This window comes from Apus apus, chromosome 1 (genome assembly GCF_020740795.1).
Source record: "Apus apus isolate bApuApu2 chromosome 1, bApuApu2.pri.cur, whole genome shotgun sequence".
Lineage (NCBI taxonomy): Eukaryota > Metazoa > Chordata > Aves > Apodiformes > Apodidae > Apus > Apus apus.
This window is the reverse complement of record NC_067282.1, coordinates 165,008,915-165,034,451: the sequence shown is the minus strand read 5'-3', so window position 1 is coordinate 165,034,451 and position 25,537 is coordinate 165,008,915. Positions and strand designations below refer to the sequence as shown.

General features: G+C 36.1%; 1 protein-coding gene across 2 annotated transcripts in view; it reads right to left on the bottom strand.

Annotated features, from left to right (window-relative positions):
• Positions 1 to 1,670: 1,670 nt before the first annotated feature.
• Positions 1,671 to 25,537, bottom strand: part of PAWR (pro-apoptotic WT1 regulator) — a 78,524-nt gene continuing 54,657 nt past the window's right edge. For both annotated transcript variants that reach the window (XM_051644187.1, XM_051644189.1), the window contains exons 4-7: positions 20,373 to 20,407; positions 12,223 to 12,370; positions 10,741 to 10,845; positions 1,671 to 6,010 (exon numbers count right to left, since the gene is read on the bottom strand). In XM_051644187.1, coding sequence (XP_051500147.1) covers positions 5,924 to 6,010; positions 10,741 to 10,845; positions 12,223 to 12,370; positions 20,373 to 20,407 — 375 coding nt within the window. In that variant the 3' untranslated portion in view covers positions 1,671 to 5,923. The remainder of the gene's footprint in view (positions 6,011 to 10,740; positions 10,846 to 12,222; positions 12,371 to 20,372; positions 20,408 to 25,537) is intronic.

Here is a 25,537-nt window from a genome sequence, read left to right as displayed (position 1 = left end):
TGTATTAAGGTGCTTCCAGAGACACATTTTTCCTAAAAGCCCATCAATGACCACCAAGGTAATCTCTCAGAAACACTGCTGGGTTTTCCTTTTAGCCAGATTTTCTTCAATGAAGACAACATGAACTTACACACTTCTTTTGATCTTAAAGTGCTTAAGCCTAAAATCTGCTTCTAGAACTTTTCCATAGAGATTTAGCTTCCAGTGCTTGTTAAAAGAAGGTCTGGAAATTCTGAGTTTGTTGAGGCAAGCACCCTCATCAGAGAATAAAATGAGCTCAGTTTAAAGGTGTTCAACATTAAAAATTTCTTATCTGGAAGCAATGACTTTTACTTCAAGCAAATGCTTAGGGGACTTGACATTGCCTAAGAAAATGAAGCACTGTCTTTTTATGTGGTGTAAAACACTCCACCCATTTCCTAATCAAATATTAAAACATGTCAAATGCTTAATTTTTCTTCAAATGTCTTGAGTGAATCTAGAAATTGCCAGTGAATTTTGATTAAACAGAAATTCCTACTGAGATATCAGCAGGAAAGACTATGGCTATTGGCTGTGTAATTAGACCTTCCTGTGTAATTAGCCCAGGGAATGCCAAGTGAAATTCAAGCATCAGTTTCTATACTTGATGGCTTGTCAGCTGCTAGACCAGAAGCTGCAGGGCTGTAGATGTAGGTAGAAATGGTGATAACCGTTATTATTTTGCTGGTGTTTGCTGATGATCCACTTTTTCTCTTTATGTGTAGTCTGCAGCAATGAAAGAAGGCTGTCTTTAATGATTCTGCCTGTGCAGGAGAACAGAACATGTATTCATATAGAAATTTCAGAAATTAAATGTATTGTGAAGTCACTTTGTTTGTGTAGAGGCAGCACGGTAACATCCTTGATTATCTTTCCCTGCTAAGGGCTACTTCAACTCTGAAGTATGGGAAAGATGATTTCCATCTAACAGATGGAAGGATACTCACCATGTTCCTGAAGCAGAAAATTCGTATCACAGAAATACAGATTTCTCTCATGCGTGTGTGTGTGTGTGCAAACCCATACACACTTGAAGAATTGAGTTACAGAATCAAAGAATAGTTGGGGGTGGAAGGGACCTAAACAATCATCTAGATCCAACACCCCCTGCATGGGTAGGGACACCTTCCACTAGACCAGGCTGCTCAGAGCCCCATCTAACCTACCCTAACTTCCAGGGAGGGGGCAAACAGAACTTCCCTGGGCAACCTGTGCCAGTGTCTCACCACCCTGACAGGAAAGAATTTTTTCCTCATGTCTAACCTAAATCTCCCCTCTTTCAGTTTTAAGCTGTTACCCCTTGTCCTCTCACTACGTGCCCTTGTAAACAGTCCCTCCCCAGCTTTCCTGTAGCCCCCTTCAGGTACTGGAAGGCTGCTATACGGTCTCTCTTGAGCCTCTTCTTCTCCAGGCTGAACAGCCCCAGCTCTCTCAGCCTGTATTCATAGGCCTCTGAGATGATGGCCCTCCTTTTGAGACTTTCTCCAGGAGCTTCATGTCCTTCTTTTGTTAGGGGCTCCAGAATGGAGAATGTAAAAATTATTCTAGCAGTTCAGGATAGGAACTTCCCAGTATGGGTGACAAATCCAGACAGAATTTTAGTCAGACAATATTAATTCTCCTTTAAACACAATAAGTAGTCAGCTGGATTAAAAATAATTTTTTGTTTTATTTGGACAAAGGCACACAGGCTTTATTGTTAGACTAAACATGAACCTTTTACCTGCAATGGCAAGAATCTCAACATAATTTTAAATCTGATATCACCAATAATATCACAACTAGTCAATGTTCAAAACTAAAATGGATATTTAGCTATTTATAGTTTAATTATGCTTCAACTTTTAAATGCATAAAATGGGTATTTAAAAAAATTACTCCACATTATTATGACACTATTTTCAGAGGAAAACCCAACTAACACAAATTTTCCAGAACAAAAAAATCATAACTAGCCCTGAACAAGAACAATTACACCAGAAATCCAGAAATAAAAGCAAAAGGGTTAAATGAACAAGGTAGTTTACATCTGTTACAGTACAAGGAGAAATGATAGATGGATATTTGCTAGACTAGATCATGAATGCTACTAAAATATGCAAAAGTCCTTTCTGTCCTGGATATATTTTGTCCTAAATAAAAGCTTAATAACTGACATGGAAATGCTGGTGTTAACACCTTTTGCAGGTACTGACAACAGAGTGACTGGAATGGAACAGATCTGTAGTGACTTTCTATATCAAATTAAACTGGAAGATCCAGAATTAATTTGTTTCTTTTTTAACAAAACTTTAAAGTATAATCCTTAGCTCCTCAGTCTCAGCAGCTACAGGCACCAGTACGAATTACTGGGTTTTTAAAGTCATGGCTTGCAATGGTAATTTATCCAACTAAAATGTTTCTTATTAAGAATGTCAGATGTTTATGGTCATTAATACTGATGCAAATGGACCAAATCAACTGACATCTACATAAAGGGTCTAAGCCCAAGAAATACTGACACTCAGGCATGTGTTAATGGCATCCATAGTTATTACTCAAGTATTTGTTTCCCAATAATTACCTTTCCTCTTGGCTACTAATACTGATTTGTTTCAATTCAAGTTGGAAATAGCCACAGTGACCTTACAGAAAACAATAACATAGCTGGAATCACTGTAACTCTACTCTCCTAGCAAAATGTTAAAAAGTAATTGGACCTCCAATATTCCTTTCGGTCTACCTTATGGTAGCAGGCTTCTAAGCTGTAATGATACCAGACAAGTTGCAAAGAGATTTGATGTACATTACTCAGTTGCTTCCAGGATACTAACCCCCCTATATCTTTCATAGTACTTACGCCAATCACAAATGTTTCCACAGCTAATTCTCAGTACAGCTGAATAAAAGAATAATTAGGTTACACTTCAGGCTTTGGAGATCACTGATTTCTTTCTTGTTACCCTTGTTTTGCACTCTATCTCTCAAATTCAGAGGCAATATAACACAAGTAATTCGTCTCCAAATATGGAAATACAAATCCGGTAATTAACTATGAAAAAATTTGCTTTAAAGACAGAAAAAACCCACTCATTTGCAAATACAGACAGTTAATATACATATCAAGTAAAACTGAACTTAAACATGGGCATTTATTTATTTACATTTTCCTTTTTTGGAAAGGAAATTTTGAATTTCCTTGTAAAAGTCACCAACACTAAATCACACGATTAAGAGCAACTGAGGTATTGGACTGGTGAGGACGTGAACATAGGCTAGTGCAGTGCTGGTAAGGTAGCTATTTTAACACCTTCAAATCACCTAAGATAAAAACTTACTCCATGTTTGAACTTGAGTATAATGGTACCCTACTTAAATTAAAAGATAATGGCAAGTACTTACTAGATTGGTCGTAATGTATCTTTTTTCCTAGAGTCTACTAAACTTCTCCAAAGAGCCTGATAACGTAAGTGATAATGAATTGGTACTGACATACTTTTTCCCAAAAAGCCATCTAAACATTCCAACATGTTAGAATAAGTGTTATGCTTCAAGGTACAATCTGTGGGAAGTTTTAAAACCATGAGGAATTCTGCATTTTTATAATAATACAAAACAACAATAGCTTCCTGACGTACTTCTGTCTGTGAGTTCCCAACAGTTCCTTTGCTCACATGTTTTGTATGAAGTTTTCAAATACTTGGAAATTTCTTTTGCCAGTACCTCCTCAATCTAGGGTATCAGAAGTACTTCTGCCCAATATTCCCATCAGCTAGCTACATGTCCATGTTGAAAAATAAATCCTAATTTTGGGGTTTCTGCTCCTAAATTTTAGCCAATATACTGGTAAACCAAGAAGAGATAATATGACAAGTAACTCTTACTTATGTTCTTTGCTGTTGTTCTTTGGTTTAAAATGTATGTGAAATATAGTTTATTAAATAGCTCATTTAAATCTTCACATTAATATCTGTGTATTCTGTATTAATTCCTTAGTGATGCTTCAAAAAATCTGACATCCCATGCCACAGACTGGTATGTGTATTTCCTACCTAGTAGACAGAGAAGGAAATCCAATCTTCTTCCAGAGAAAGTTTCATATTTATTCAGAAGGCATACATCTCAACTGATTACATTTTTCATTTCATGAGACTGATAAATTAAGGGACTTCTTACTGTTTGAATAATATTAAAAGCAATATTCATTGGTGTATATCATAGTTCAGAGGGTCTATACAAACTCCCCGTATCATTTAAACCCCTGAGTAAAGGTTTTAAATGGTGTCCCATGGGATTTCATCCACTGTGAAGAAAAACATTAAGGCATCCTGGAATGTAAGTGTCTTGAAAAATACTTTAAAGCTTTACAATTTCCTCCTCATTAGAATACAGAAATGCAAAATAACCTATTCTAGATCCGAAACAATCCAAGGTGAAACAATAATACCTGGATTTGAAATTGAAGAAAATCCTACAGTCATTAAATATGCATCATTAAAACAATCTGCAGATCTGAAAAGGTGAACATTATATATTAAAGTTGCCTTTAAGTTTTAAGGTAACAAAAATCTATATGCATGCAACTTTCTTACACCAAACTTCAAAATAGCCAAAAAAAAAAGCCTAGACTCTGAAATGTTTTTTGCTTCTAGTGTTCTGACTCAAATGACATATACATTGATTCTGATCAGGAGTAAAAAATGTGCTGTATTAAAGGTGAAATAAAGTACATAAAATTTTAGCCTAACAAGAACTTTGGGAAGAGAACTGTTAATTGAGGTCTGTGGTTAATGTCAAATGGAAATTCTGTCTACTTATAGAAGAATCAGTACACAGTCATAACTGGATTGCAATATCTAAAGAGGCACTTTTTAAACACCTGGTTAGTTTAAAATCAAGTATAAAAGGTTTTTTTTAAACAATTTGATGTTTCAAAAGGGCATGAATCACTTGTATGTCTGTCTACTTTGTTACATACAAAATTTTTCACCCAGCTTAAAAAATGAAAACATAAAAAAACTCATATTGCTTATAATCACTACAAATGTTAAGATGACAGCTTTAAGTAGAAGAGTATTGCAAAGGTGTCTTTACTAAAATTAAAGCTCCAGGCTTTGTTCCAATTCTCAACACGGCAAACAAACTTACTGTCTGATGGCAAACATGCATTTCATTGCTAAAACAAAAGGTTTAAAATAAACTGCAGTGCACAATTTCAAAATTATTTTAAGACCTCATGAATGCTGGTACCACAGGTGATTTACTGATTTATTTTTTTTTGGTATATGGGTTGTTTTTTTTAATAAAACCTCCCCATCCTGCCAGAATACTGTTACACAGAAAAAAAAAAAATGCTACTCTCTACTATTGTCAGTCTTTCAGATACAGTAAAAAAACCTCAACATACAAGAGTTTTAGAGCAAGTAATCAATCTGCAAAATGTTATACATCAGTAATAAGGCATCCACTTTACAGCTGTTTAAACAAAAAAAAGAAGTATTTCCCAAAATATATATTTTGGATCTGTGTAAACAAAGCTTATATGTATTGCTTCCATTCATTTCAAAAATATACACCCACATGGACTGAAAGTGATCTTTCTGCTATGAATTCTAAATTACTGTAATTTATCCAAATGTAATCTGAAGATACAAAACCCAAATATTTTTTAATACAGTATTTTGAAGTATGCAAAAAATTTAATTATTCTTATGTGAAAAGAAAGCTAAAAATATACTCCAAATTTGATGCCATTTCATTGAATGAAGAAGAAAGTACTACGAAAATAAACATTCATCTGGTTTCCTAACAATAAATATAAAGACAGTTATTATAACATACTGCAACACAGGAAGTATTACTATATTGACCTTAACGTTCAATCAGTAGTTTTTAAATCTTTCCTCATTGAGGCTTGAATCTTCTACCTTGTCAGCTGTCCAACAACTTTTAAGAGGGTTTTATTTTCTTGCTTCAATTGTTCGTTTTCATCTTCTATATCATCTAGGTCCTGTGAAAGGAAAAAGAAAAAGACATGTTCTCAGGACATAAATACAATCTCTATATTAGTAGCAGCATGAATTTAACATCTTAGCTCTGAAATGAAGAAGTTTGGGTTAGGAAGAATTAAGTGTCACAGTAGCTACCCTTGTTATGTGTTAAACTAGCCTTTTCCCAAGTGTTACTGTAATTACAAAACAGTAATATTATACTTCTATGTAGAAGCACATTTTAATTGAAACATATATTCAAAACTGAAGTTACAGTAGGAATTCATGCATTAGAAACCAAAATAGAACAGGGGTGATTACTGACATACAGAGAGTGTATTGGTCAGCTCCTGCCTCTGGTCACCGGACTGCCTGTCTGCAACTATCCTGCTAACATATACACATCACTGGTTATTACTGCAAGAAGACCTGTTTTGTGCTTTAAATTGACTATCAACATTTTCATAAAAAGTACTGCCTATTTTTTTTATTTTCTGTGAAAAAAAATTAAAAGGCATTTTGTAACTTCTGTCTGAACTGCTACTGAAAGAACAGACAGCACACAGTCATAATGGGTCCTTACAATAGATTGCTCACACCTCAAGTGTTCATCCCTCTTCCACCAGTTACCACATTTACCCAGTTCCCATTTCACTTTTTTCCTACCAAGTATCTTCAAGCCTTTAAAGTAAAAAACAGTGAAATTGGCTGTTTTAATATAAGCATTACTCCAGTAAAAACACTTTTACTGTACAAAAAAAAACAACATGGAAGAAACTGAACGAGAATGAAAACATGACATAACAGAAGAGTGACCCAAAGGACAGCCCTTCAAGGCAGAAAGTGAAAGGCAGGCAAAGGAGGATGAACCAGGATTCTCATCAGAGACTTCAGATGCCTTTTGATTGAAGTCTAAAAAACCCTATTGTAGCCATGCTAGATTAAACATAAAACAGTAGCAGAGAAAAGATTTGTTCTCTTCAAGTTGTTGAGCGGTGTTTGACACATGGAGCCTATTTTCTTACTTCTTTTTAATGGGGTCATTCCAGAAGAGCATGCTAGAGATGTTGTGCTTAATTGGCTAATTATTTTTAAAAGCCTCTTCAGTTTGCCAAGCCAAAATCCGTATCACAATACCTTTGCAATTACTTTTGTAATATGGAAACAAGAAATCACTAGCTGAAATTTCTCCTTGCCTCAGAGAAGTACGAATCACAGTACAAATGAATTCCGGGGAAAGCATTTGACCACTCCGACGTAACAAATACAAGTGACTTAAATATCTAAACATGGAAAGTTTTGATGGATAGCTACTATAAATACAGTTTACTGCATAACAGTAAGAAACATACTTTGTTTCCTCTCCTGTGCAGTTTCGATCAATAATCAGATGGGAGGAATAACACTTTTTCAATAAAATGGTATTTTTTTAGTTCAGTATCTGTAACAGTGTTTGGACTGCTTTCAACCTAGCCATCAGATGCCTCAATTACAAGCTCACCTAAAAGCCTTCTGTTTAAAATACCTGTAATTTACTCAAAATAAAATATAAAAAGTTTGCAAATGTTTATGCTACAAAAATAACATTCCAAACATTACTACAAGTAGGCATTTCTTGAACATGAGCCAGGAAAAATAACTACTGCAGTTTAAATGTCTACAGAAATAATGGACCAAGAGATGCAAGTGTTTTTTTTGCCACTCTGAAATCTAAAGCTTCTTATTCAAAATTACAACACTAATTTATGCTTATTAGTAAAAACAATGCAATATCCAGAAAGCTTGGACTTCACATACCAAAGGAACAGATAACCACACAAGTGACACTAATAGGATTGTAAATCTTCACTGAGAGACTCTCTACAAACATACATTTAACTACAATGAGATCTTAGTGAGGTCAGAGAAGACCAAGTGTAAACTAGTCAACAGTTGAACTTAGCCTACAAATACAAACATGTCTTAAGATGCCTTTGTCTTCAGGCACTTGAGGGTTTTATGAAGCAGTTACCCCTTTCTTACAAAAAATGTGGCAGACATAAAGACACGAGCTGCATTTTTATTGAGAAACAGAAAAGGCTTTCTGCCATAAATGGCATTCTTTCACTCCCAGTACTTTAGCCACTAAAAGTATCTTTGTGATGTACTGACTGATCTCAGTAAAATTATATCACTATATTAAAAAAACATATTTACTTAAAAAGATAAAAAGTCTGCAAAAAATTTTCAGGATTTTTGGAAAAACAGTTTTTCAAGTGTAACATGGGATCTTTGCCAACCAAGGATGCATACATGGCATGAACGCACTGAAACTTCTAGAAAGAGGATTTATTTAAACATGAGGGCTGAGCAGTAAGAACGCATTTTAAGAAGTCAGTTAGATGCTTCAACATGAAATTCTTTCCATATCCATGCAACTTAGCATGCAGTAACTGCATTTTGATGGATAGAAAAGATGGATAAATACAGTGAATGTGTAGATGGTCAAATTTAGAGTCCACTATTTACGTTGTCTACTCGCAAAACTTTTTAAAAAGATCTCTGCATAAACTCCTGAAATTTAGTCCTCAGGACATTATTTTACCTGAGCAGAAGGCTGAAGACGACAACTATTCCTCCATGCAAAGCATCCAATCTCAGTGCCAGGTCTACAGAGTGACAGTTCCACGAAGGAACTGATGGATGTCCAAAGTGCTGGCTCTCATGATCTCAGTTATGATAATAAACTTTAGGCAAATACAACTGCCCTATTAACTTCCATATCCTTCTATCATGGGAACGATGCAGTATTTCTGTAGCTTCTCTTAACTGTCTTAATATTGTAAATTACTCTTTCTAAATCCACATGGATAGCCAATATAGCAGCAATCATAAATCCAAGAGCTATTAAAAAAGAAAGTAAAACTCTATCTGTTTTAATGGAAGCATCACTTGAGACATGGGTTCAAACTTTTGTAAGAAGACAAAGTATTATGCTGGTCATAAAGTCAAAAGGCAGTTATGTCATCGTTAAGAAAAGCCCAAGGGATTTAAACATAAATTGTCTGCACTGCAATTAAGCTAACAGACAATGTTATAGCTATGATAAATGCTGACCTGATGGAGAAAGAAAACAAAGATTCTCTTCTGTGTTTAAAAGACACTAACTAGGGAGAACCAATAAAATCACTTTATAGGTATCATGGAAAGGTACCATTTTAGTAACTGTAGAATACTGAGGTTTTTGAAAATACTATATTGTGTTTCATGTTTTCTTTCCACACAACAAGCAGAAATTGCCATCATACATAACACAGGCAAGGCACAAGCACTGCTTGACTTTACTACAGATGTTCCAAGATGGTTTCTAGTCAGGCACTCGAGAGATTTTAATTAGAACATCATACTTGAAATATAGTAGAACAAAGTAACTCTGTTTCTTGAAAAGCAAACCTCATTAACAGTTGTGGTCCTAAACACAAGCTTACAGTGATTGACATTCTTTTGATATGTTCTTTCTGACCTCTGAATCAGGAAGTCAAGTGTGACCAGGAGTATTAAGTAGCTTTGTCATCCATTATGTAGATGAAATGAACACTTGCCTTGACCGTAATAAGGCCATCAGCTTAGATGTGACAGATTCTTTGCAGAATGGAAGAATGGCATGAAGACCAGTTCCTCAATTAAAATAGAAATCTCTCCAAAAACATACTTCATTTATCCTACAAATTAACTTCCAAATTTATTTATAAAATAAAAATAGTCTGTTACAGAATAATCTCGTATCCTTTTGTGGTCTAGATTAGTTTGCAAACTTGTGAATGCTGTCCTCCTTTGTTACAAATAAATAGCAGAAAATTAAAGTTTGCCAGTATGCACATAAAGTATTATTGCCTCTCTTCACTGTTGGATTGAACAAAGCCAGTTCTGAATTTTTTTTCTGAAGTTTTACAGGAATGTCTTCACTAGACTAGTAGAGTACCATATTTCCCTAGTACATCCAGGCTCTGCACCTCAGCCAGGAAGTTCAAGATGAAGGCACTAATCCACCCTACGGAAGAGTTCCAGTCTGGCCTTAAAACTGGAACTTGTTAAAATGGGTATCTTCTATCAACTCTAAAACTTCTTATCCTATCCCATTCCCTAGCACATCTCAATCTTCTATCCACTCTTCTCCTGCCCACCCATTTGATGTGTGAGTGATGCTGGTCCAAGTCCCCCGTCCTAAGTCTTGTCAGGCCTTCACGTGGAAATCAACAATAAAGAGTATCAAAGTATGTGTCAGAATATAAAGAACTTACTCCTAAATCTATCTAAACTATTACTATTAATTAAATGCTGACTAAAATGAATTTAAATGCATAATTATTTTGTCTGACTAAAGTCCTGGGTAACAAGTTACTAAAAAAACTGATAAAACTCCAACTTAATTATTTCCTGGAATACTACATTCTGAATTCGGAAAGCACAGGCAGTAAAGCACTCTTGCTTTTATGACCCTGTTCTACAAACACTTACAGCAACAAAAAAAATTTAGGTACTCCAGTAGCACACAATTTATGAAAGTTAATCACGACAAACAGAAGCCACCTGGAAAAAATACAACTTACTGACATGCCTCTTGACAAGTTATACAAATACAAAAAATAAACCACAGGTAATTATCTTCTGAGCCTGCCCAGTGGATGTGAGTGCACGAAGAAGAGCATAGAGAATACAGGGACTTTAATCCCCCCTTTATATAGCAACATGTAAGAAAGTCTGTGCTTACTCTGTTTAATAAATCAATTTCTTCCTTCAGCTTTCCAATTAGTTCCTCCTTGTCCTGTGACATCTTCATTAACCTTGAATTTTCCTGTCTCTCCTTTGCAAGTTCCTAAAATCAGAATATACAATGAAGTATGATATGTAGTTTTCGGTTTTAAGTAACAGTTTTACATTATTACCATTTAAAACAAACACAGAAGAAAAACACACACCAATAATTCTTTTTCTACAGCAAGTCTAACCCACGTACTCAAGCCCTTACATTTCAAGGAGCTAAAGAAAGACATCTGAACAAAAATTTTACCCACAGCAAACCTGTGTGATATTTCTGATTCCAGAGATAATGTTGTAATTAATATTTAACTTAAGCATGAACCCCAAATTGGACAGAGGCCCAGAAGAGAAGTAAGTAAATGCAAAGTATAAGCTTCCAAAATTGTTACATTAGAAGAGTTAGTCTTTTTTTTTTTTTTTTTTTTCTCGGGGTGGGGCAAAGGCAGGTAATACCACCATTAACAACAAAAGAAGACTCACTGTTAGATCTGTGGGCCTAAATGTGAGAAAAAATTAAAGCATCCATTAGGAATTCAGTAAATCAGGCTTCAGGATACTGAAAGAAAGCCCTTAAATCTTCCTCTATTTTCTGTGTTACCGGCAGTTAAAATATTTCAGAAAGGAGCTTATTTGGAAGGAAGGATTATGATATACTTCACTCAAACCAGGCTTACCCAATTCTTTAAAAAAAAATGTAATTTCTACAAAATATGCTTTCTTTCATCCTTCCCAAAAAAAAATCTATTTGAATTGTGTTTGCTTAGTAACTTTCATCCATATGATTTAAGAATATTTGGCAAGTTACTCATAAAAATCCACTTCAGAGGAAGACAGAGAAGGCAGTAATAGGCTACACAGATGACACTATTTAGCACAATACTGTTTTAGGTGAAAAACTCTGCTATAGCATTATTGTGTTTTCCAAAAACTGTTTGTATTAAGAATATCTGAAATAATGAAAACTTTGTTTTGAATATATGCTTTAAATATTTAAAACTTTGACAAACAACTGGATAGCAATTCAATTTTATGATATTTCAGTAAAAAATCCAAAACAAGAAGTAGATCAGAAACAGGCTTACTCATTTTCTGAACAGCTAGCAAGCCCTTCCTTCCCCCAAGTTATCTGCCCCGTGTTGGTGTGTCACAAGGTACATATAAGATAGATGCAGAGCACTGCTGGCTTCGTAAGTGTTTGATCTTTACCTCAACTATTTTTCACTTATGTACCAAGTGACAACTAAACATCTGTGATTGGAACGTTCACATTCTTTTCAGTCAGTCTGACTCTTTATATATTTTTATAGACATAACTATCTGTGCTTCAAGCATTTAGCATAATTTCTATATCTTTTACTTGTAAATTTCCCCATGGAATTTGAAGGGTACTTTATGTAAGATGCACGCCATGCAGATATTAGTTGGTACCTACCCTTTCAAGTTCCTCGATCCGCTTTTCCAATGCGTTATTTGGTACAGAACTGCCAGAAGAATTTGCATCCCTGCTGTATCTGCTGTAAGTTGTCCTGTCTGTTCGGGAATATCTATTTGGAGCATCATCTTCTGGTGCATTAGCGGTGCTACAAAGGCAAGGAGCAAAGCGTATTGTATTTATTTATAATTGTATAAATACTTATTATATGTATATATTTATACAAATATCTATTATGAAATATTTATTTTATATTTATACATATTTATACATTTAACAAATGAAAATTATAAAATAACAAGAAGTGCTTTCCAAAGCACTCAATTGGTCAGTCTAATATTAACTGCAGAGAACTTATTTCAGAGCTCTTGTGTTGCTGAGAACTCATTGAATTCACTGCCTCAGGGAACCAAACATTTGGGTAATGTAGTTCTCATCACATAGGTAATCAACTTTAAACACATATTCTTCCTTTCTTATTTTTAAAGATTTAAAAGTTTTATGTACTGTGTACATTAAAACCCAGGGGCCTACAGGAAAGCTGGGGAGGGGCTTTTCACTAAAGTGATAGGACAAGAGGTAATGGTTTTAAACAGGAAGAGGGGAGATTTAGATTAGAAATTCTTCACCATGAGGATAAGGCACTGGAATAGGTTGCCCAGGGAGGCTGTGGAAACCCCCCCCCCGGAGGTGTTTAAGGCCAGCATGGATGAAGCTTGTGCAGCCTCGTCTAGTGTGAGGTGTCCCTGCTCATAGCAGGGAGGTTGGAACCTGATGATCTCTAACGTCCCTTTCAATCTTAACCATTTTATGATTCTATTATTTTAAAAACCAAAGTACCACAACAGAGTTTAAACCAAGCATCTTGCTAATTACATGAAAACACAAAGGATGAAAAACAAGTACACGTCCAGATTGTAAGAAGCTTACAAATAGCAACTGACGTTTCAGGAATTATGACGTATAAAGAAATGGAAAGCAGACTAAAATGAAAAAGTTACATGGCCCAACAGATTAATTTTATGCCATTTTCAAATATTTTACTTCAGAACTTGGATACATAGCAGTTTGTCATAGCTCCTTTTGTAGACACTGGTGGTATGCTTTTTGTTTTGGATTTTGTGTCTATTCCTTAAAAATCACTGTCATGGAATCTCAAGAGGTAAGCATTGCAAAAGCAGAAAAGCTAGTTTTAAAAAAGCTTATGGGGTCTCCATCATGATTGCTATGTATAAAAACCCCCCACATTTCTTATACTTTGAAAATATATGGATAAAGAGTCAAAGATTTAAAAAAAAAAACACAACACAAATCAAAACAACAACCCTTATTCAGTCTTCACTAGGAGAACTCAAATGGAGATACTAAAAACCATCTGGAAATGGTCCTGGGCAACCAGCTCCAGGTGGCCCTGCTTGAGCAAGGGGGGAGTTGGACAAGACACCCTCCAGAGGACCCTTCTAACCTCAACCAGTCTGTGATTCTGTGACACCACACAGCTGAAATATGTATACAGTGGTTTTCTAGAGCACTAAAGAAAAGAATGAAAAGCACTTCCTTTAAAACATAGATGACTATATGATTAATGTATTCATTTAACAGTTTTACATTTCATAACTCTAGAAAACAATTCTGCAGACAATGCAAATCTAGATGGATATGGTGCAAATCAAAAGCAGGAGTATCTGGCAAAAGGATGTCTTTTCATGGATATAAATATTGCTTTCCCCCAGTATGTGTGAAATTTCCAAGGCACACTGACACAATTGTAAGGAATTTTGTGGCTTAATGTTATTACCATATTTAGCACTGTTTATTCTTCATCTAGAAGATTTTTTTAAAAAACATTTATAGACCGGATATGCATGTTGCAACACAACATAAGAGAAATTTTTTAGCTTAACTCTATAAAGTCTAGATTATTTAGCTTTCTGAAAGATACGTTTTTTTCATGCTATTAAATGTCTCAAGGATAGAACACACAAAAAATGCTCTACTTTTCATCACTCAAAAAAAACCCCTTTTCCCAACATACTGGATTATCAGCTTAGCTCCAGTAAGTAATATTGGCAGATGCTCCACTAGGAAAATTAGAAGACAGAATACCTAGATAGGAAAGGTTGTATTAATACTGAAAATGAAGACATTTTCTCTATTTTCCCTAAAACTCACACTCAAAAATTTCCTCATCTATTCCACTGGGAAGCAGAATCTACCAAACACATTCTTTCTCAGTACCATCAAGTACAAGGACGTACCATGAAGAATTTAGGAAAAGCGATTTTAAAAAAACATTTAAGGAGGCATCAGTATAGAACATAACAGAAGGAATGTAACAGATGTAAAGTTAATTATTTTGGCTGTTATAACCAACGTCCAATACACAGCAACAATAAAAAAGGCACCATCTGAGACACAGCGATACATCATTGGGAATTAATGGAATTTTAGTCTTCAGATGCAATGTCACTTTGTGAGCCTTAAGCAAGGAAGAAAACTTATCTAGAATAGTATCACTGAACTTGGTGCCTATGCTTTACTAAGAAAAAATACCTCTCAACTAGGCCTAAAAAGATATCTCTATGGAAATAAACCTATATATTTTCATATATATAAAACCCAGTTTATATTTATAAATATTTAACAACACTACTGCTAGTAGTAATGATAATAATAGTTTGTCCAAACTGAAGAGCTTTGTATACTACTAAGAAAACAAATTTGGTTTATGTCCTCTTTTGGGGGAGGAGGGGAAAGTGCATGCATCTGACAGCAGAACCCATTTGGTTTGAGATTGCAACTGAAATTTTGCTTCCTCTGCTTCACAGCTGAATAAAGGCTTACAAATACTTGCAACTTGCAAGTTGCTGGAATCTCACAAAAGGCACAAAAGAAAAGAACACCTACTGTCAAAAGACATACATTGGGTACAAGGAGTCATTAACACAAGTTGAAAAAAGATGAGCGGTCTGCAAGAATAGGGGTCTGCTCAAGAAGGCAGTTCAAAATGCATTCCACTTTTTAGCATTTAAGGAACTGTGCAGATACGAACACTTAAGATAGAACTTAACGCAAATGATTGTTTCAACACTTGCATTTGAAACACCTGAACACAGGCTATGGCAGCAGGAAGTAATATTTTTTAAATTATTTTTTAATAAGAGTATCTGAGATTATATTTGTGGCCATATGTACACTGGATTAGAATGTCCACCTGTAGAGCAGCAATCAGAGTACCCAGATGAGAATGCATCTGGATAGAACATACCTCACTACTGCTTCAAAACAGAGAATTTGACAAGATGTTTCTCAAAATTCAACTTGTTTTTCCATTAGGTCACTTATTAGCCACTATCAACACCTAATTTTAAATGTGTATCCCTTTACTAGAATACTGAAAACAGAAAATACTTTTGCAACTTATGAAGACTTGCTTTGAAAGTTTTTTCTGGCTGTATTTATGAAAAACATTGCAGTTTGACCACTCTTACACAGAAACAAAAGGATTATGTTCTAGTAATTTCCTTCAAAATAAAATCAGTTATTTACACAGGGGCAGGTTTAACTGTCATATTACAGAAAGGTGGAAAAAAATCTTGCTTCTTCCAATATGTCTTTAGTTCTTTCAATGTTTTCCTGAAGCACTGTCCAAACTGCGATTTCATCCAATTAAAATCACCCAGTCAAAACCAGATTTCATCTATTTCAACTACAACACATTTCTTTTAATGCCAGAATCATGTAACTATATTTGATTTGGAAACTCCTAACTAATTATGTCACTGAAATCCAGCCAGTTGTCAACAGCTTCTTCGGAAGAATGAGCAAAAGATTATTTCTAAACTGGCCACCTTGGAATTTTGTTACTTCAGGTGGTTTAAGCCAAGTCCATGCTTTTGGAGCTGGGTTAAGGAAAGCTAGTCTTCTCTACAACTGCACGTTCCTAGTTTCCTCCACTTTTCCTGGCTCTGGCCTTCAGGTGACTGTGTAGGAAACCATTTAAGGAGCTGATGCAGCAATCCAGCAGCCCAGCAAAGGAAGAGATTGACTTTCTCAGCCACAGTGGCTCCCTAGAGCTCCCTGTCCTAGTGGATCCCTGTCCAGTTGCACTGGCACAAGGGACAGTGAGGAACTGCAGCCAACTCAACCTAGACCATCAAAAACTTCTGCAGATAAACTCTAAGTGCTTCTGCCCTATCATAACATCAGCATTGGCTGAAAAGGGGATACAAAAGTCAAGAAAAGCACCTTGAGTGATCTTAAGTGTTCATATCTGCACAGTAGTTATCCTAATGTAACAAGTTGGACATGACAGCACTTCAACAGCCACCCCTCACTCCAGAATTCCCAAACATGGGCAAACAGGCAAGTCTGGGCATAGCATTATAAAACAGTATTTCACAGCTGCATTTTTTTTAATTAGCGAGACCAAGGTGAGTATGATGGAATGCAAATTGTTATGGCTTAAGCTTTGTAGTAATCTAAGAACACTGAGTATGAGAATTTCAGCAGGGCTTTAACATTTCCTTCACAGCACTTCCAAGGAGTACTCTGAAGCATCAGCTTCTTCTCTTGCGATCTCTTCTTCCTCATTTGTTTTTCAACTCTTGCATGAATGTTAAACTTGAGTAAAACGTAGCCTTTTAGAACTAGTAGGTAAGGGTTGGGTCTGTCTGTTGGGTTCCATGTTAGTGTGCCATGCAATACTAAAAGAGGGGGATAAAACCCTCTGGCATTTTGTCTGGAAGTCATAAGACCACCCCATATTGTATTCATTTCCCTTAATAAACAAACGGATAAGGGAAACACACCTCTGAACCACTAAGAGATTTTAATCTAACTCTTTCTGAAAACTGATCTGGCCTTATCTGTCTCATCCATGAACTATGCAAAAGTCTTCTGAGTTATTTTAAATCCTGATTTGCAAGGTTTTCTTTCCAACTTAAAACCTTTCTAAAAAAGAAGCTAAATTGGTTCAAAAGCTAGAAAATTGTCTTAAAAATAAGTTGCTAAAACAAATTATCTGTACTTACAGAAATTTTCCTATATCCACATACATATCTTGCTATACGGTTACTTGCAAACAAACTTTTTAATTCACAGAATGCAAGAGAAATATAACTCATATTTACATGTAGATTACACACCAGTATTTTAATAAACAATACACTTTTGTCATTCTCTTGTCTGAGAAAACAACTCCCAAATATGCTCATGAACACGTCCTATGGTGTTCATGTCAGCATCTCATAAGAGATCTTACAGTACCACTCCAGATCACAACAGAACCATCAATTTATTTTGAAAATCTTTTCCGTTGATAACCATGCAACTGCAAAGGAACATATAACACAAACTTCTGGAATGCAGGCATGAAATTTTTTAAAGCAAATTCAGAAGATAGACTAATAGGATAGATTAAGATCCTCATTCCAAACTTTTATTTATTTATTGCATAAAGAGACAGGCTCAGTTTGTCCAAGTCAGCCAGAACAGAAGTAGAATAACACAACAGCAGCCAGCAGACTTCATTTCTAAACATGTCTTCCAGTCAATAGGCACTCAGTGAAAAGGGCTTCTCAGCAATGTCATATAAATGTTTAACTATGGGTTGCTGCATCCATATAAGGCAAAGTAGCCAGTCAGTCTGACTAAAGAGGTAGTAAAATCCATGCAATTCCTTAAGCCCTGGAACATATTGAGTGAACAGCAATTCCATGAGCCAACAGGCTGGGTATCTCAATGTAGACATAGAAACAGCTATATAGGAAGGGAAAGAGAACAAACTGGAAGCCCAGGAGGGTATAATTGGCCCAGAACTAGGAGTCAGAAGAGAACAGAGAAACAAGGAAAAAAAAACAAAGACAAAAGAATATCAAAGAGAAAGAAGACTAGGACCTCAATGGTTAAATATAAGGATGTACGAGAAAGGGGGAGAGAAAAAGGTGTCTAACTGGGCTGGGAAACAGAAACCAGTGAAATGAAGAAAAATGCTCAGGTGAAGCAATGTCTGTTGTGATGAGAAACAACTGGAGAAGAGGAAGAAAGCAAAAAATAAGGAGCAGGAGTAGTAAAGATGGAAGGAAATGATCAGACAATTTCTGTGAGACAATGCATTCCTCCTGGAGCAGGGAGTCTAATAACAGAGTCCAAGAATTTAGGCAAACATTATATTTTCACTTTTGCTGTCATAAGTCTGCGAAGTTTACTAACAGTGTCTTTTCCCCACCCACAAGTACTGACCACCTGTTGTCTGAGTAGCACAAGTAACAGCTTCAAATGGGATCTCCAAGAGGTTGTCCCTATGTGAGAACATGCTTTGCTCTCAATTTCTGTGGAAGACTAATGGAATACATCCAAAACTGATAAAAGCACATTAAGTTGAATATATTTGAGCCTTCCAGCAGCTTACTGTCTCAATTCAGTCTTTCAGAATTCACAACCCAGTACTAGGTCTAATCACAGAATGGTATTTTCAGTTTCCAGAGGACTTCTGCTGTATTTGGGACATAGGCGAGATCTACACCACAGTGAATGAGAATTACTGCAGAGGAGGCTGTTTTCTCTAGGACCTTCCCTTACTGCAGATGTTGGAAGGGGCAAACAAGCCAAACATTACTGAACAGAAGAGGACTCTGGTCCCAAATCCTTCCTTTAGCATTCACTCCTGAAAGCAAAGCCACTAGGAACCATACTTTGTTCAACTATTCTTACCTGAAAAATCACTTGAGAAGAAGGCAGATGTTCTCAAATACAGAGGAAAACCAGTAGATACTGTTAACTCTAATCATAGTGGGCACTGAGTCTCTATCTGTAAAATATCAGCCTTCCTGCTACTTGTGAGTACTGGGTACTGTGCTGAACTCACAGGAAAAATAATCCTTTGTTTTCAACATGAGGTTTGAAGACTGCACAATAAATAAGACAGATGGCAACATATGTAAGAAAATACTGAACAGCAGCTCACAGCAAGTCAGGTTCCTCCTGAATGCGATGCCAGTTCTGAGGGGGAAAGTTCACAAAGAAATATAGTACAACCTACATTTAACTAAAGCTGACTGAACAAAGACTATACAAACAAGACTTATTTTAATATTTTCTAGCTTTGGAGTTTCCTATTTTTGCAGTTCCCTATTTATATTTTTCAAATAAGCTACAAATGTGATTGTCCAAACTTCTATTTATGACCACCCCACACATAACCAAGCTTTTACAAGTGAGTGAGGATACAGCATGCAGAGTAAAGATAAGGTTTATTAAAGTCACAAAGCACTATGACACATACCACTAAGTATTTGGCAGATACATTCAATTATAAAATTCTGCACGGGGACTGAAGAGGAAGTAGAGACTGAACTAAAATGCATTTGATTCGTAAGAAAGTAATAATGAAAGTATATAGGTATTAAGGTTGTGACAAGTCCACCCATTCTGCAAAGACAAAATAACTAAAAAAAAACAAACACTGCAGCAATAAAAACATCACTCAGCTGAATTTATGAGAACCCAGGAATATAAACACAGAAGACAGCACCATGTTAAAAAAATCTAAAGCGTAAAAGGAACCTAAGGGTGATGAGACACTAGAATGGGTTGCCCAAAGAAGCTGCGGATGCTCCATTATTGGAAGTGTGCAAGGCCAGAATGGATGGGGCTCTGAGCAACCTAATTTTGTAAAAGATGTCCTCACCCATGGCAGAGGGATTGAACTAAATGTTCCTGAAGGCCCCTTCCAAGCCAAAACATTCTATGATTCTAAAGGTGAACATGTCTGAGGGGTGTTCCTTGCACTTACTTCTACACCCAGGATACATATACACGGAGTAATTAGCCACCTACACATTTTACACGACACATACATTTCAAATATTATTGTAGAGAGCAACACAATTCATGTATTAAACTTCATAAATTAACTGTGAAACTACTAGCTGCTAGGTAATGTGTAGTCAAGACCATTTGCTTGGGAAACTGTTCTGGACTAGTAAGAACTAATCAAATATTAGCTGAATTTATTTTAAATTAGTAACCTAATAGAGGAGTTTGGATAAGTTTGCTGCATCTCTCTAGTACAAACACCCATTTAATCAGCTTTAATTCTAGCAGAACTAGGTATGTAAAGAAATGTTTTGTGTATAAAGATCTCATACCTTTTATACCTGCTTGAAACCATCCTGGAGGAGTCCTAGAAGAAACAAAAAGGAAAAAACTAATTAACTTTTTTTTTTTATTTGTACTTCCAAAATATTTTATCACTCCATAGAAAGTGAAGACTGCAGGTAAAAGCAGGAGGTCCATGCCTCAACCAAGGGCTGTGCAACTCCATTTTGCACTATTTTGCTGTTAGGAATAGACAGAATACCAGGACTGTTGTCACCATATTACTGCTTTTGAACATTAGCTCAGAATCTTTAAACAGCTTCTGGTTAAATCTTAAGACTAGATGCACTTACTCTGTCCCCCAGCATCCAGAACATGCAGCTTACCAAAACAGCACACATCCTGCCACCAATATGCCTTCAATATCACTACTAATACTGACACAGAAATGCTTGTGCACTTGGATAGCTGTTCACCTACTTGTCCAAGAGCAGCAGAGCAGAACTGTTTCAATTCTTCAGTACCACAGCTGCTCTTCAGGACAGAATAAAAAATGAAGCCTCCAAGCCATACAGGGTTGAGATGCAAATCAATTTGTTATGTATCAGCTGGGTCATGGTAATTACAGATATGCTCTTGATCATGATAACCCAGGTGTTGGAATCTAGCTCACCACAGTTTCTCTCAGGCTAACTCAAGTGGTCTTCTCCTGGCCTTTGCTGATTAGTAGGTAGGCTAGAAGTCTGCACATGGATGCTTCATGCATTCAAATATCAATGACTTGTCAAGCTACAGTAAATCAACTTTTGATCCTTGCTTTCTAAGCACCTTCAGAGGCTTAATGCATTCTGACTACAAATGTAAAGAACACTCCACATCTCCTTTGATTGTACTTTGGAAATTATCTTAACTGAAACAGTTAGATACAGAACGTATTTTAAGTAACAGTGCACATTTTAAATATGAGTTCAATGGTGCAAAAGCTATGCATCTGGCTCAATGTATCAAAGATACATGCAGGGATTATTTACAGATTACTAGTATTATATTTCCTATCTTAAAGTAATTAATTTCTTTACGATTCAGATTCCCACAATGCAGTAAGAATGTTTTCATTAAGATTATGGGGTTTTTGTTAAGTTTGTTTTAATTTGAAAAAAATAATTATGCTTTTTTTAATTTAAATCGAAACAGTGGGGAAAAGGGTTCATATATGTAATACAATCCCTGAAAAAACATCAATGTGTTACGTACACATAACAAAACCTGAAACAACATATTTGCATCAATAATGCTATGTTTGTAGCTTCCCAATACCAGTTTGATCACAGAAAAATTAAGACATGTTTCAACTGGTAAATGATGGCTCAGATTGTCTAGACAGAGTAAGTCCACAAATATTTCTGTTGCAAGAAGAACATGAACCAATTATTTTATTAGTCATAGACAGAACTACCACCAGCATAAGCAAATATTAAGTAAAAAGTAAGGAAAGAATATTTAAGGACTTAATGAACAACTGCATTTACTGGAAAAAATAAGAGTTCTATTTTATTATAAAGAATAAAGTTGACCAAAAAAATGTTTTACAGAAACAAAACTTAATTGTAAAGTGCATTTTATTTGATGAAGCCTTTTCAACTTCTGCAGCATGCGCTACAGTTTGGCTAATATAAACAGAAGAGGAATATTCAACAAATTTAAGGGAATTATCTGAAGAAACCCACACAGCGCTGTAAAATTGCTGTTCTAACACTGATAACTATTTTATCATTGATGACAGCCTCTGAAAAGTAGCAGTTCACAGCTAAGGAACAGCAACCTAATTTCACCTCTAAAAGGGCAAAGAAACAGAATCAGAAATGGTACCAATGCTATTTTTAAAGTTTACTAAGGGTACATTATCTTTGAAAGGTCACGACAGTAGGTGGAGGTTTCTGAGGACTAGAAGTAAAAATGTCATTCCTATCTTAAAGAAGGAAGATCCAGGGAACTACAGGCCAGTCCTTACCTCAGTCCTTGAGTAGGTGATGAAACAAATCCTGAAGGACCAGAGGATTAAATCAGCATGGATATAAGAAGGGGAAATCATGTCTGACCGACCTGAAAGTATTCTACATGGATCCGCAGATGGAGAGCAGTTAATGTTTATCTCAATTTTAGCAATGCCTTCAACGTATGCATAGACAAAGTGCTGAAATACAGACCAGGTAAGTGGATTGTGGGGTGGAATTAAAAGTGAATGGACTACAAGGCTCAAAGGGTTATAAATAGCAGCATGAAGTTCAGTTTGATGCCAGTCACTAGAAGGGTTTGATGCAGGGGCCTGTACTGCTCAACATCTTCACTAATGACCCAAGATGATAAGACAAAGTGCACCCTCAGCAAGTTTGCAGACTACACAAAACTTGGAGAAGCAGTTAATAATACATCAGATGGCTGTGCTGCCACACAGAGGAACATTGCCAGGCATGAAAAAAATGGTGTAACAGACACCTCATGATGTTCAAAAAAAGGGAAGTGCAAGGTCTTGCATCTGGGGAGGAATAATCCCAAGTTCCACTACATGCTGCGGACTGGTAACAGTACCTGCTGTGGACCAGTTGAAAGCTGTTGCGCCAAAAAGGACCTGGGGGTCCTGGTGGACATCAAGTTGAACATGAGCCATCAATTGCTCTTACAGCAACGAAGGTCAATGGCATCCTCTGGATGTGTTGCCAGCACATCAAGGGATGTGATCTTTCACTTCTGCTCAGCCCCGGTGAAACCACAGCTGGAGTATGGGTCTGGTTCTTGGCTTTTCAGTAAAACATAGACATACTGAAGAGACTTCAGCAAAGGGTCACACAGACAATTAAAGGTTTGGAGCATCTGACATATGACAAGCAGCTAAGAGTGCTGGGAATGTTCAGCCTGGAGAAGAGAATATTCAGGAGGTATCTTGCCGATGTGTATGAACACCTGATGGAGTAGCAGGTTGCCTAGAAAGGTTATGAAGTTTCTATACACAGAGATAATAACCCAACTGGCCACAGTCCTGCTTTGCACACAGGAGATGGCCTAGAGACTTCCTGAGATGCCTTCCAGCCTCAATGATTCTGTCTTTCTGCTCTGCTCATCTTGATTTCTTCATCGGCATTTTTCTTTCAGCTTAGTAAGTTAAAGTGAACACATACCTAACATCTGGCAGCTTCAGAGGATCTCATTTTGCCCTCTAATATTGTTATCTAGGGACCTGCCTGCCTGAACTTTTACATACAGAGGACTGTAATGGCCTGATTTTTGCCTTTAAGACAGCCAGCAATGACTGACAAGGTGTTTTGACTCCCACATATGTGAAGAGGTTCAAGTAGTTTCATCTAATAGGTTAAGAGGTATCTTCCCTGTGTATGAAAACTGAAATGCTGTATCAGTAATATCAGTAACACCTCTTGGTGGTGATAAGTCTCAGAAATATCCTCATTGTCCTATTAGCCAAAGGCAAGTGACTCAACTCTCTTTTAATGCTTGGATAGACAAAGAGAGACACAGAGGCAACTGGGTGAAAATTTTGCATAACTCTGTAGATACATCTTTTGCCAATGAAGTATGAACTCTGGGCTCTAGCTTTCCTCAGTTCTTATTTTTAAAGAGCTTCTTTTTAGGAAAATTCTGAAGCCTGGAAGTTAGGTCCATGCTTCCTGGAGAATGTAAGGCTCCGTTTACAGAGAAATGCAGAGTTCACAACAAAAGGAGAATCTGCACATGGCACTGCAGCCTAGTGAAGCTCACATACCTCTACACAAAGAAATCTCTGAATCTTGGATGCTTGTTTTCTCTACTCTGGACATCAAAGGAATGTAATGTATGCATTATAAACCCCAAATTTGTTAATTTTATTTGCTTTTCATATAGTAAATGCAAATATAAGCTGTAAAGCAATGTATACACATAGACTTGTACATTTACCTCAACAGGAGACTTCTAAAAGTTTAGCAGTACTAGTCAGAAAAGCCAGTTCTTCAGAAAAAGAAAGCTGGGAAAGCAAACATATGCTCAGGGACAAAGTACATGGCAAACACTCTCATTCGCTAAAAATGACAGCTGTTAAAACAAAAAAAAACAAACCTAACCTGAAACATTAACTAGCCCTTTGTAACAGATGTTTCTACCACAAATATCACTGTTTTGTTTTGTTTTTACTTAAAACTATGAACAGAAAGTTGAAAATACACATCTGATACATAAAAACAATCTTCTCTGATAATCAAATTAATACTGTAGATTTGGTAAATGGTGACTTTTTTATTTTGGAATCTCTATCATAAATGTAAACCATTCCTTAAGGTGATGATGCAAACACGAGGGAAATACTCTTTTTCTCTGTTCTCATGTTATAAAATTTATGTGTTATTTGTTCAAGTTTCCGAGAACAGGAATATATGTAGTTATACTATAAACAGCAAAATGTGTCTATTAATCAAAAATTAATCTATGCTTTTGAACCATTCAAAAGCTCTTACATGAGGCAAACACCTCCTACAATTTAAGGCCTTGTATCCTCCACAACTTTTGGAGAAAAGAAAAATGAAGAGAAAATGAAGAGGGGGAAGAAGAAAGGAAGAGTCCTGTTCTGCAAAGAATTATCCTCAAAGATGATGATGAGGCATGTATATAAATACTAATTTATAAATTTTGCTCATACTCTTTAATATTTTTAAGTTTATGTTTAAAATATCTAGTAATTACTATAAAAATGCATTATTTGTCTAAGTAATTGTTAATGACCAATGAAGAGATCAATTTATTTGAGAGTCTCCCTTTAAAAAAGGAATTATCTTAAGTGTCTGTGGAAATCCTGAATGGAAAAGCAATCAGTAAAGTAGTCCACAACAATTATGCTAATGGTTTCCTTCATACTGCTGAAAAAATACTGCTGACAAAGACATCTAACAACATCAGTTCTTCATCCAGGGCTGAAATCAAACGCTCCATTCAACACAGTACTCAAAACACAGCTTCAAAATTACTTTTGCTTCTTGCAAATGGTCTCTGGCAGCTTGCATTACCTTTTAACAGTATAAGCTACTGATAAAAAATTACAGAATCAAGTAGTCTTGCTCTTGCTCCATCTCAAGTGGGAGTTCAAGAACACTGCAGACTGATGCATGTCAGCATTGCTGCAGAAAACTGGTCATGCTCGCTTTCCCTCATGTCTAGAGAAGTGTTTGTGCAG